General features: G+C 55.2%; 1 protein-coding gene across 7 annotated transcripts in view; it reads left to right on the forward strand.

Annotated features, from left to right (window-relative positions):
• The first annotated feature begins 11,983 nt into the window (after nucleotides 1–11,983).
• The window catches only part of SLC38A10 (solute carrier family 38 member 10), a 40,384-nt gene continuing 39,661 nt past the window's right edge, over nucleotides 11,984–12,706 (forward strand). For all 7 annotated transcript variants that reach the window (XM_060394959.1, XM_060394960.1, XM_042256755.1 and 4 more), the window contains exon 1: nucleotides 11,984–12,404. In XM_060394959.1, the coding sequence (XP_060250942.1) occupies nucleotides 12,306–12,404 (99 nt within the window). In that variant the 5' untranslated portion in view covers nucleotides 11,984–12,305. The remainder of the gene's footprint in view (nucleotides 12,405–12,706) is intronic.

Here is a 12,706-nt window from a genome sequence, read left to right on the forward strand (position 1 = left end):
TTGTCTGGACTTGGACAGGAGGGCTGTATCCCCTAGCAGCACTTCTGGGTTTGGAAGGGAGGGACGGTTGGGGTAACTGTGCTCTTTACATGTTAGGTTGACTTCTGTTTCTCAAACTGAGCTCTTCCCTGGTGTCTCAGCATGCATGGAGACAAGGGGAAATGGGGGCCTCTCCCCTGCTCTCCTCTGTGGGAGGCGGCAGTTGGAGGATTTTATAGCAGCCACCTTCTGATAAAACAAAAATCTTCTGTGTACCATTGAGGAGTTCTCAGTCTTTTATAAAATGGCACGGAGTCTGTTTAGAAGAATGTTAACGGACATTCCGAGTGAAAACAGCTCTTGGCTCCTGACCCGCCCCTTCCTCTGCCAGGTGCCACCCCCCATCCCTCCCCAGGAGGAGTCTGGGAACCTGGGACTGAGGCATCTTCCTCCATACGGCCCTCGGGTTCTATGTGATTTCATCACGTGCTCCAGGTGCTAACCGAGGTGACCATGGCTAGCATACAGACTGGACGCTGCCCTCCTGTTCCCACTGATGCCTGGGGCTCACTCCCGTGTCGGGGGGTGCCAGCTGGCCCCCAGGGGCCCACGACCACTTGACTGTGATCAAACAAGTAAGTGGGTCAAGAACCTTAAGCCCGGATCTGTGTGGGCGTCTCGAAGAAGAGGGTGGGTCCTGCCTTGCCCACCAGGGGCCCCCAAAGTGGGGAGATGCAAACACAGCACACTGGGAGGCCAGCATGAGCAGACAGCCTCCCAGTGGACCCCACTCCTGAGCAGTGGGCTCTCCCTTGAGACTGGTAGGGACCATGCATGATTCTTGCTAAGGAAGGACCCCCACCCTGTGTGGTCTCTGCCCCCACAGGAAGCCCAGACATTGGGCACCCTTTCTCTGGTAGCTAGGACCTGTGTGTGACCCAGATCTTGACCAGCAGACTCTCCCTGGCTCTGGAGCTTGGCCCCTGAACAAGTCACCTGCCCGCCCAAAGGTGGGTAACATTCTTCCTGCTTCTTGCCTCCCCAGGAGGCCCAGTTTCCTGGCTCCAGTTTCCAGCCACCTGTTTCAGCTGTGAGATCCCGTTATCCTTCCAATCTTATCCTGTTTAATGGTGAGACCAGTGCTGGTTTTTGTCTCCAAAAACTGACTGAAAACATTTGGCTGATTTAAGACCCACCAAGGTGAAACTAATAGGGTTGGGACTTGAGGTTCCTCTTGGAGAGGACTGTAGCCCAGATCAGGCCCACCAACCCATCCTTTTATCCATCCATCACATGTACATTTACTCAGTCATCTGTCACTCACTCACCAATCGACCAACTCCCCCGTTTCATCCACCCATCTGCCCATCATCCACTTATTCATTTACTTGTTCAGCGACCCACCCATCCAAGTGTCCATTCCTCTGCTCATCCATCCTTTATCTAACTATTCCCCCTCCAGCAAGCCACTTTCTTGTGAGGAGCACTCACAGTATTCCAGGCCTGGTACCAGGTACCGGGGCCACAACGGTACATGAGAGCTTGCATTAGTTCCCATCTGGTGGAAGAGACGGCATGTAAATCCAGGGAGATCTGGGGACATGAGCCCACTTAGGGGAAGGAGAGGTCCTGGCAGGCTTCCAGGAGGAGGCGTCTATGGAGTTTCAAGATGGGTAGTGAGGAAGGGCCTGCTGGGCAGAGGCCAGGAAAGGTGGGTTGCTCCAGGAGGCTGGAAACCAGGGTAGGGGGCTGGGAGCCAGGCAGGAAGTGAGCCACAGCTGCAGAGCTGAGGTGACGGGCCTCATTCCCAGGCCATCTGGGAAGGGGAGAGGCGTGACCACCGACCAAGGAACCCATCACGTCCTTTCTTCCCAGTGCTCCCTCCAGTGTCAGCCCAACATTCCCGCTGGAAATGATGATGTGGAAAGAAAGGGGGGACAAGGCCCCTCTTCCCGCCCTTCCCCCATCAGGCACAGCAGGAAGTGAAATAAAAACAGTGGAGTTAGTTTTGTGGTCTGTCTGTACTATGTTTGTGACGATAGAAAATGAGAGCAGGTACCAGCTATAAAACACGAGTTGCGTGATTTCAGCGATTCTGCCTATGTTTGCGTTTCAAACGGGCACCATCTCTTATAAAGATGAATGTAAAATGCGTGCTAACGATTTAAATTTTTCTTTACTGAGAGTGACATTAAATAACAAATAAAAAAAACACCAGGACAAGTGGAGAGACCATGGAAGAACGGGAAAAGGTTTATGCTTTCCCCCGACTTTTGAGCAGGGCCCACACTCTCTTTTAACCAGGCCTCACAGGTTATGTAGCAGGACCTGCAGATCATAGAGGGGGCTTACTATTCCCTGGGGGTTGGGGGTACAGTGTTAGGAAGGTCCGGCCTGCTGGGGTAACTCCCGCCACCATAGCCTTGAACGTGGGTGACTTCAGTTCCTGTCAGCTGGGAATTGAGGTGATCTTATGGCCCAGGCCCCAGAGAGGAGCTCACCACACAAAGGGGTCCTTTCAAGATCCCTGCTGGGCGCTAGGGGACCTCAGGAGGGTGGAGGAAGCATGCTGCGGGTCTGTCCTGTGACTGCCTTCCTCCTGCTTGGACCTTACCCTTACTTGCCCCCTCCATTCTCCCCAGCTTGGCTGCCTCCACCCCCAGGGATGTGGAGCACAAGAGAGTTGTCTGTGCAGAGCCTGGACAGGCTGGGAGCTGGGGCGACATGTGACGGAAGGCTGTGTGCTCTGAACCCTCCAGGAGCTGTACTCACCCAGTCCGACCGCTCACCCTGCACTGAGGGAAGAGGTCACACCCCTTGGTAGTGTAGGGACAGCTGGAGGAGCCTGGCTGGAATCTGAGCCTGGTGGCCCTTGTCATCAGTGCCTGTCTCTGATGCCAGTGCCAGTCTGGACTTGCAACGAGTGCCAAGCTTGGGGCTCAGCACCCTCTGGCCTGGGATTTCATTAGCTCCTCTGTTACCTGAAAACCCAGCCTGTGTTTGGGCACCTAAGCAACAGTACCAACACCAGCTGGCAGGGACGGTGCCCACGTCCCACGCTCACCTGCTGCTTCCCACATGCAGGACCCACTCCTCCTCCATGGCACCTGACACAGCAGGTGTGCTGACCGCCCTGCTGTCCCTGGGGCCGAGGTCCTGTGAGCTGCCAAGTGTCCACAAGCAGAGGCCGGCCTTTTACCTGCAGAGATGCCTGCAAGGCCCGCCGTGGCCACTTCCAGAGGAAGGGGTGGGCAGTGCTGGAGGAAGGGTACTGGAGCGCCTGTTGTGGACCAGGCCCTCTGTGGCCCTCTGTGATTTAACTGGGGCTTCCCTGGTGGCTCAGAGGGTAAAGAATCTGCCTGCAGTGCAGGGGATCTAGATTTGATCCCTGGGTAAGGAAGGTTCCCTGTAGAAGGGAATGGCAACCCACTCTAGTATTCTTGCCTGGAAAACCCCATGGAAAGAGGAGACTGGTGAACTACAGTCCATGGGGTCGCAAAGAGTCGGATACGACTGAGCTACTAATACATAATTAACATACGTGGCCATGGAGGGGTGTGTGTGTGTGTGTGTGGGTGTGTGTGTGTAACAGTATATTTCAGGTGAGGAAACCGAGGCTAGATGAAGATGCCCAGCCCACTGGCTGGAAGATGGGGAAGGGATTTGAATGTTGCCTGGTGCCTACAGCCCTGCCAGCAGCCACAGCTCCTCTGAAGGAGAGAAGAAGACAGTCTACTCCAGCCGAGGGCCAGGTGGGGGTCCCCCAGCTCCTGTGGGAGCAGAAACTGCTCCTTATCACATGGGGGCTGCTGAAGATTAGACAAAGCCTAGGCATGGATTCGGAGGGCCCAGACAGATCCACTGCCCTCTGCCCTTCCCACCACTGCCCGGGACCCTTGTGTCCATGAAGGCTGAGCTCCACACCCACCCCCAGCTCTGGCCCTCTGCCTGAGTGGAGGGGCCGGGTTCCCAAGCAGAGCCCATTCTAGAGCCCCCACCTGCCTTGCCTCCATCAGCCTTCGGCTGTCACTGGCTCTGATTACCCAGGCTCCATCTGCCGGGGCCTCCGCACAGCTGGGGAAGCTCTCAGAAGCCTAGCCCCACGCCCAGGCATGTCACATTCCTGCATCCCGCCCCGCAGCCCACTGTCCTGCCGACTGCAGGGCAGCCACGGGTGCAGGGAGCCTGGGGGGCTGCAGCTGTTCGATGGGGGAGCTGGATACGGCCCAACTGCGCCCCGGGACTCCCAGCTGTGTCTCTCTCACCCCCTACCATTCCAGTCCTGTCCCCCAACCCAGCAAAGAGAAGTCAGAAATGTATCCCTCAGGGTCCGCTGGGGCCATCTGGAGGAGCTCAGTGTTCTAATGACAAGGGCAAGGGCAAGACTTCCCCCACTTGAAGGGGGCCACTTGACTTTGCCGTGTCACCTCCCACCCCATGGGTCACAGCCTTCCCTGGAGCCTGAGTGGGGATCCCGGGCTCTGAGGTGACTGGGCAAGCCCTGTTTGGGGCACACCTTTTAGGGGAGAGAAGTGATATTTTTGATCCTAGGGCCGCTGTTCTGGAAGGGGTTTGATCCCTGGGAGATCTCCCCACTTTTATGGCCTGGGAGGCCAGATATAGAAGGGGCTGAAGAGGAAGGCCAGCAGGTCTCCCAGGTCCTTCCCTGCCCCTGAAAGGTGCATTTGCCAGGCTCGGGCCACCACTACTGGCCTTCCCTTTTCTGGAGCATGAAATGGCAGTTTCCTACTGGCTCACAAAGCCTCTGAGGCCTCTCACCCTGGCAAGCCTGGGGCTCGTACATCTGCAGCCAGAACATCCTATCATTTGTCCCCACTCCTGAGATGCAGCCTGGGGAGCAGGGGTGAGGCCTCGTGTGCCTCACTGGCCTGTCCCACAGAGGATCCATGGTGCAAGGAGGAGGGTGGGCTGAGTGCATGCTGGGGTCTCAGCCTGACTTTGCCCCCAGCCTGCCAGACTGAGGCTGAGTGAACAGTGGCCATGGGACAGCTTGGCACCCCCACTTAGGGAGGATGGAGGCCCAGGGCAGGCAGGGGAGCACATGGTTCGCTGGTTAAGGCTCCAGAGCTAGTGGAGTCAAGTGCCAGCTCTTAACCTGCTTGGTGCATCAGGAGAATGAACTTAGACATGACCTTGCCTTTCCTGCACCCCCAGATCTACCTCCAGCCTCAACAGAAGAGAAATCATTTGCAAAGTTCCCAGGGACTGAGGTGGGGAACCCACTTGCCCTGAAGAGGCTGTGGGGAGGGGGCCTGGGGCCTGTGCACGCGGCTCCTTGTGTCTGGACGTGTGATGCTGCACCTGTGGGCCCAGGCAGCTCTCGCCTCGTGTCTGGAATTTTTAGAAAAGGGTAAAAAAAAAAGTAGATGAAAGCAGGTTTTCCATCTTGTTGAATTCTCAACCACCCCCTCTAATTACAAGATGATAATGAGATTCAGGGGGAGTTTTCTCCTGGTGGCCAAGATGATAATCTGCAGCTTTTGTCTGAGACCAGGGACATCACAAAGGTCATACTGTCCTTCCAGCTCACCCTGGCTGCACAGAAGGCTTTCCCTATGGGGACACACTTCCTGTTCCAGGTTGCTATATAGGACCTGGTCAAGGGCTCCCCCGTGAGACCAGGGACAGGGGAGGCCTTGGTGGGAAACAGGTCTGCAGAGGCCACATGAGACCCCAAAGGTTGTGTGCAGGTGAGTTTGGGGTTGGTCTGGAGTGGTGCAATTGTGTTCCTTGTGTCCTTTCTCCCCTAATATGGCCAAAAGCGTCCCCAGGAGCCAGCCCCACAGCATGGTACTGGACTTGGCCACCAGCTAGAAGATGCTGCCTCCCTCAGCTCAGCTCAGCAGGCAGAGGCCAGTGGCCCAGAGAGCAAGGAGTTATGGGGCCACTATGACCACTATGACCTGGGTCCAGGTCACGTAACTTAGGAGTTACCTGGTCTTGAGCAAATCACCTCACCTCTCTGAGCCTCAGTTTTCCCTTCTGTAAAATGGGGAGGGCAATAGTTAGGGATTGCCATTGACTGCCTCTAGCAAGAAGTCCAGAATTTGCCCTGTGAGAAGGGTTGGAACAGATACAGTCTGATGACCTGGGCCAGGGAGGATGTCCCATGGACCCTCTCTACCTGTAGGAATTAGGCAGGAATTTCACCTGGGCACACACTTTAATGGCTCCAAATCCTGTGGTTCTCCAGGGTGAGTGCTGCAAATTAGGTGGTATGGTGAACTTGACCCTGGAGGAGGTCATAGTTGGCTCATGCATCAAGGAGTGTCCAGATGCAAGGAAGAGACAGGGCCAAGGCTTGGGAGAAGTGGCAGCGAAGGGCACCAGGGAACCACTGGTCAAGGAGGGGAAAGATGAGCATGTCAGATGGAGCAGGCGAGGCTGTGGCCGGGGCTGTAGCGTGTGGACACTGAGGGTCCTGAAACCCGAGAGTGTCCAGAAAGTGCAGTATGGTGACTTTCACGTCCTGGGGCTGATGGAATAAAGTTCTTATGGATTTAACAGAAATGTATTCTCTCCCAGTTCTGGAGCCAGAAGCCTGATATCAGGGTGTCAGCATGGTCGGTTCTTTCTCAGAGAGAATCTGCTCCATGTCCCTCTCACAGCTCCTGGTGCTGACAGTGGCTCCTGGCGTTCCTTGGCTTGTAGACCAATTATGCCAATCTCTGCCAGTGTTCACAGGTGTTCGCTACCCGTGGGTGTTTGTGCCCAAATTTCCCGTTTTTGTAAGGACACCAGTCATAATGGATCAGGGCCCCCTACGTACTGAGGGACAGGGGTTAGGAAAGCACACGTGAATAGGGGGGTGGCCTCACACTCACGTTAAACCTGCAAGGAGAGAAGGTGAGGGTGGCCTTGGCAGCAGTGGCCCTCTGCTTGGGCATTTGCAGGCCCTCACTGGTGGGGCATTGAGAGGCAGCTCTGCTGACGGCTGTTTCTCAGTTCCTTGTAGAAAACACCTCTTGGCCCTCTCCCTCCCCACCAGGCATCCTGGGATGGGTCAGCCCAGTGGGGTCCCCTGGGGAGGATGAAGGGAGGGCACCTGGGCCAGGCTGCCGGCTGGGAGAAAATTAGGTGCCTCTCCCCAGCACCCCATTCTGGCTTCCTGCCTTCCAGGAAAGTCTGGAGGGTGGGCCTCCCTGGGAAGCCCCTGCCTGGGTCCCAGAGCCACCTGGGGTCAGGGAGGCCTGGTCCACTCTTGGCCCAGCTGGCTTCTGGCCTCCCTCAGGGCTGGGTCAGCTGGCCTGGCCTCTGCTTGCCAGGCTTCTAGCTTTCCTAGTCTCTGGGAATTTGGGGCCTGGGTGGGGGGGCCCCTGGAGGATTGGATGTTTAGTCTGTGCTTTTTCCAAGAGAGGGTCTTATGGCTGTCCCTGCTCAAGAGAGAGGCCCCTGAGGCGGAGGGAAGCAGTGTTAAAATCCCTGGAAGACCCTGCTGGGCCCCCTAGGATCTCCCAGGCCCACCCAGCCTAGGTGCCCAACAGAAGCTACTCTCCTGCCTTCTTCTCCTGGGCACCTGGCCCCCAGCCCTCCTCCCAGAACCTGAGCCAACAGCCCAGAGGTCACCAGTGGCTTGAGCTGCGGGAAAAACCCTTGGTCCCTGGCTTTAGGGGTTGAGGCCAAGGATGGAGACTCAGAGCTGGGCCCATTCAGCAGGGGACTAAGGGTGGCCCAGCCAGCTTCCCCTTGTCAGCCCCAGGAAAGCCCCCTTGCACCTGGGCAAATCCCCAGGCATCTCCAACTTGGGGGGGGGGCCCTGACAGAGGACGAGGGGACATAATCTTCCTCTAGACCACAGTGGGGCCAGCCCCACCTCCCCCTCCTCATGTTCTCCCCTCCCCCATCACAAAGGGGAGTATAACGTGGATGGACTAAGTGCACTTTGGAAGACACCAGGACTGACCCTCTCTCCCAAGGTTGGGGTGTGTGTGTGTGTGTGTGTGTGTGTGTGTGTGACACCAGGACTGACCCTCTCTCCCTTTACACTTCATTAAGGCCTGACTGCCCACACCCAGAAAACCAAGGTCAGGGCCGCGCGCGCGCGCGCGCGTGTGTGTGTGTGTGTGTGTGTGTGTGTGTGCGCGTGCGTGCATAGGGGGTGGGTGCAGCCCCGAATCTCCCTGTGAACCTGGTCCTTCTGCGTAGTTTTTGCACTACCCTTTCCTCTGAGGAGGCAGCCTGGCAGTGGGGGGTTAGGGGTGGTTTGGTGGATTCCTCCACAGCACATGATCTGATGGCGCCCCGCCCAGCGGATGCTGAAGAAAATTCAATCCTGTCTGCTGGAACTGTTGTCAGTTTTATGGCTCTGGGGTTATATAAACAGCGGGAGGAGCGTGCAGGGAGTCAGGGCCACCAGGCCTGGGTTCCCTCTTCCTTCCCTCAGCCACCTCCCTGGGCTCAGGACAGCCTCCAGGCTCTGCTCCTACACAAGACAGCCTGAAAAGAGTGAGGATCCAACCAGAGAGGGGTATGGAAACGGGCTTCTGGACAGTTCAGCCACTGGGCTGGAGTCAACATTTAAGTCCTGCTTGCTGGGGTGATGAAATCTCAGGCTCCATACCAGGCAGGGTTCCTGATGCCCATCTTGTCCCAACTGCCCAGAGCCCCCCAGTGTTCATTTCCGAGGGACCATCCTGGCCCCCATCATGCCTCCAGCTTGGAAACTGGAGACCAGTGAAAAAGCTGTGTGTATGCTCAGTCGCTTCAGTCCTGTCTGACTCTTTGGACCCCATGGACTGTAGCCTGCCAGACTCCTCTGTCTGTGGGAATATCCCAGCAAGAATGCTGGAGTGGATTGCCATTTCCTTCTCCAGGGGATCTTCCTGGCCCAGGGATTGAACCCAGGTCTTCTGCAATGGCAGGCGGGTTCTTTACCACTAGCCACACCTAGAAAACCCCTTGGAAGAGGGCATGGCAACCCACTCCAGTATTCTTGCCTGGAGAATCCCATGGACAGAGGAGCCTGGTAGGCCACAGTCCACAGGGTCACAAAAAGTTGGACACAACTGAGGTGACTTAGCATGCACACATGCACCTGGGAAGCCCTGAAAAAGCAGAAGATTGCTAAAAAAAACAATGATGCTCTCCTGGAGGAAAGGGATTGCACCTGTGACCTCACAGAGACTTGCAGAGCAGGGTTATCAGCCCCATTTTGCAACTGAAAACACTGAGAATTGATCCAGCGTTCTGGTAGCCAGGTCACAGCCAGTACCACAGCTCTGGCTCTGCCCACAGCTGCCTCCCGGGCCCAGGCCACCTTCTCCAGGAGCCCTTCTCTAAAGCAGCCACAACTGTCAGGGAGATTTAACCCAGGCTGGGTCCCTGAATGTCTTTGGTGAGGGTTGAGGTGGGGGAGAGGGAGGGAGGGGGAAGGGGTGGTAGAGGGGTTCCCCCTTGGGAAAGCAGGCACCGGTGTGGGAGAAGCAGGATCTGTCACCTTAATACAGGTGTGCCAGGTGGGGTCAACATCCCCCTCTGTCTGAAGTCTCGAGTCGCCAGCATCCAGAGGTGGGACCCTAGTCCAGCCCCCTCCGCCTCCTTCCCCAGATGGTGACCATGGCTGTCACCTCCAGCAACCAAATGGAAAGTTGCTGACTCTTCAGTGATGGATGCCCCAATAATTGGCGCTCAGAGAGGTTCTCGAACATGCCCAGGGTCACACAGCCTTTGTGCCTCAGAAGGCTCCCATGGGACAGAGGCATCACATCAGCTCTGCTGATTGAACTCACATGTGGGTAGCGAGAATGGAAGGGGTGCAGGTTCAGAAATGGCCATGACCCTGACTCTCTCTGCTTTACACATAAGTCCTAAAACCTTTAGGTGGTGCAAGGTGAGGTGAGTGTCTGTGCCAGTGGGAATTGCTGGTGGGGGGGGGGGGCCACTCAGAACCAGAGTGGGGTGGAGAGGGAGTCTGGGATGGCGGTGGGGCAGCCCAGGGGAGGGTATGGGAGCCTAAGTGAGGTGGAGAGCATCAACTCAGGCATTACAAGAATCGAAGGGGAGAATATCAGGATGAAGACTGTGGCCCTGGACCGCCAGCAATGTTTGGAGATGCTGCTGTGAACGTGTGGCTTTCAGTATGTTCATGAACCTAGGAAGAAATCTAGATGTGAGTGTGGTACATACACGTGTCTTCTAGTTCTGCCCATTGAGGAACAGTGGCCAGGACCAGGGCCCAGATCTTGGTCTCAATGACTAGTCTCCACTGAAAAGACTCCTTGGAGTTCTTGGAGAAAGGATTGATTCTTGAAAAGTACACGATGAGCTTGGAACAGCTTATCATGCAAGAAAGCAAGGAAGTACTCAGAGAATGACAGGGACCCAGCACAGGACAAAGGGGCCAGCTGAAGGGGCTCTCACTGTCCAAGTCTAGGAAATTGGCGCATCAAAGTAACTCATGATAATAATGGATGACAACCCACTGAATACAACAGGAAACCAGGAATCCACAGTGCTGTCGATATATTAATAGGTTGCAAGTTTGACAAGGACCAGGACATTTAGTTTCAAAGTACCTCCCCACAAATCACTCATTATTTACTAAGGAGAAAGACAAACTATCTAATCAAGCAATCAGAGAGAATATAGCCAGGAATGGGACAAATCAAAATCATAGGGCATCTGATAGGATTCAGTGGAAACACAGCAGCACATCCACAACATTTGTGCCAAAGAAATGTAACTTGAATTTCACCATGAGTGTGGCAGAATACTGGCTCCCCACAAAGATGTGCACCCCCTTAATCCAGGGAACCTGTGAATATGTTACCTTACATGCCAAAAGGGATTTTGCAGCTGTGATTAAGGTTACAGACCTTGAGATGGGGAGATTATCCTGGATTATCCGGATGGACTCAATCTAATCACATGAATACTTAAAATTGGAAAACTTTTCCTGGCTGGCTCAGATATGTGAAGTGAGAGCGAGTTGACCCCTTCTCCGCTGTTGCTGACTTTGAAGTTGGAGGAAGGGGGCCATGAGCCAGGGAAAGTGGCCTCTAGAAACTGAGAGGAGGCCTCAGTTTTCAGTTTGCAAGACAATGGGGGCCTTGGTCCTACCACCCAAACAAATTGAATTCTGCCAGCTACCAAATAAGCAGGAAATGGAATCTCCCCGAGAACTTCCATAAAGGGGGTGACCTTCCCACATCTTGATTTCAGCCCAGTGAGATGCATTCTGGACTTTTAACCCACAGAACCATAAAGAACAGGTTTGTGTTGGTTGAGCTGCTAAATTTGTGGTGATTTGTTACTCTAGCTATGAAAAACGAATACAACGAGGAGGCATCAGAAAAACCCCAATTAAGGGACACAGGGTCAGTTATCAAGCACATTGAAAGAATGCAAAATTCATGAGATCAAATAGCTAATTAGAAAAATGGGCAAAAATGAATAAGCGTTTTGAGAAGAAATATGAATGGACAATAGAAATAGGAGTAGATGATTTACCTCATTTGTAACTGGGGGAACAAATTAAAAACCACAGTGAGGAACTTCCCTGGTGGTCCAGAGGCTAAGACTCTTCACTCCCAATGCAGGGGACTTGGGCTCTATCCCTGGTCAGGGAGCTAGATCCCATACACCAAAACTAAGAGTTAGCATGACACAACTGAAGATTCTGCATCTAAGATCCCATGCAGCCAAATAAATAAATATGAAAGATTAAAAAATAAAAACCACAGTGTGATTCCATTGTATTCACCAGATTAGCCCAACTGATGATACCGTATGTATGTGACAATGTAGAACTGTGGCGAGTTCCTTGTGCTCCAGGTCCTGAAAGAAAGGGCTCAGGATACCAGGTCCTCAGGAGGATGATTATTAGCTGGGTGCTGGAACAGGTGCTCAGACACCGGGCCCTGCCCACAGGTCCCGTCCCACAGACCCAGCCCACCTCTCATTGGTTTGCTTCCCACCAAACCCCGCCCCACTAGGTCCGCCTCTCTCCGTCAGAGCCCTGCTTGAGCACCGCCTATTCGTCGTCACTTCCGGGCAGAGGAGCCCGCGGAAGGAGGAAGTGTGTGTCAGGGTGGCTGCGAAGCCGGGCTGAGGTGTTCCTGGCTGGCACCCCGCAATTCTTCCGGGTCTATGCGTGGGGACACGGAGGTGGCCGGCGAGAACCAGCCGGGGAGGAAGACATGAGGCGGCCGTGGGGTCTGGCGGGGTCTGGAGGTTGACTGCCCCTGCCGGCTTCCCAAGAGGCTGCCTCCTCCAGGCAGCCAGCCACCCGTCTCCCTCAGGGTCTCACGCCCCACCGTCGTCCCGGCGCCTTGAACTGGGGCTCCCGGGCCTCTAGACCCCGCGCTATGACTGCGGCCGCCGCCTCCAACTGGGGGCTGATCACGAACATAGTGAACAGCATAGTAGGGGTCAGTGTCCTCACCATGCCCTTCTGCTTCAAACAGGTGAGTCCAGCAGGCAGTGGTCACCCCCCTCGCCGCCCCGGGCTCACCCCCTCACGGGAACTAGGACTTGGGGAGGCGGCCCTGCGGCTCGCCTGCCCCGTGGCTGCAAGAGAAATTGAGGGAATTCCCTCGACGAAAAGCTTCAGTCGCTCAGTCCTGTCCTACTCTTTGTGACCCCATGGACTGCAGCACACCAGGCTTCCCCGCCCATCACCAACTCCTGGAGCTTGCTCAAACTCATGTCCATCGAGTAGGTGATGCCATCCAACGGTCTTATCCTCTTTTCTCAAGGAAAAGGTTAA

Source organism: Ovis aries, chromosome 11 (genome assembly GCF_016772045.2).
Source record: "Ovis aries strain OAR_USU_Benz2616 breed Rambouillet chromosome 11, ARS-UI_Ramb_v3.0, whole genome shotgun sequence".
Lineage (NCBI taxonomy): Eukaryota > Metazoa > Chordata > Mammalia > Artiodactyla > Bovidae > Ovis > Ovis aries.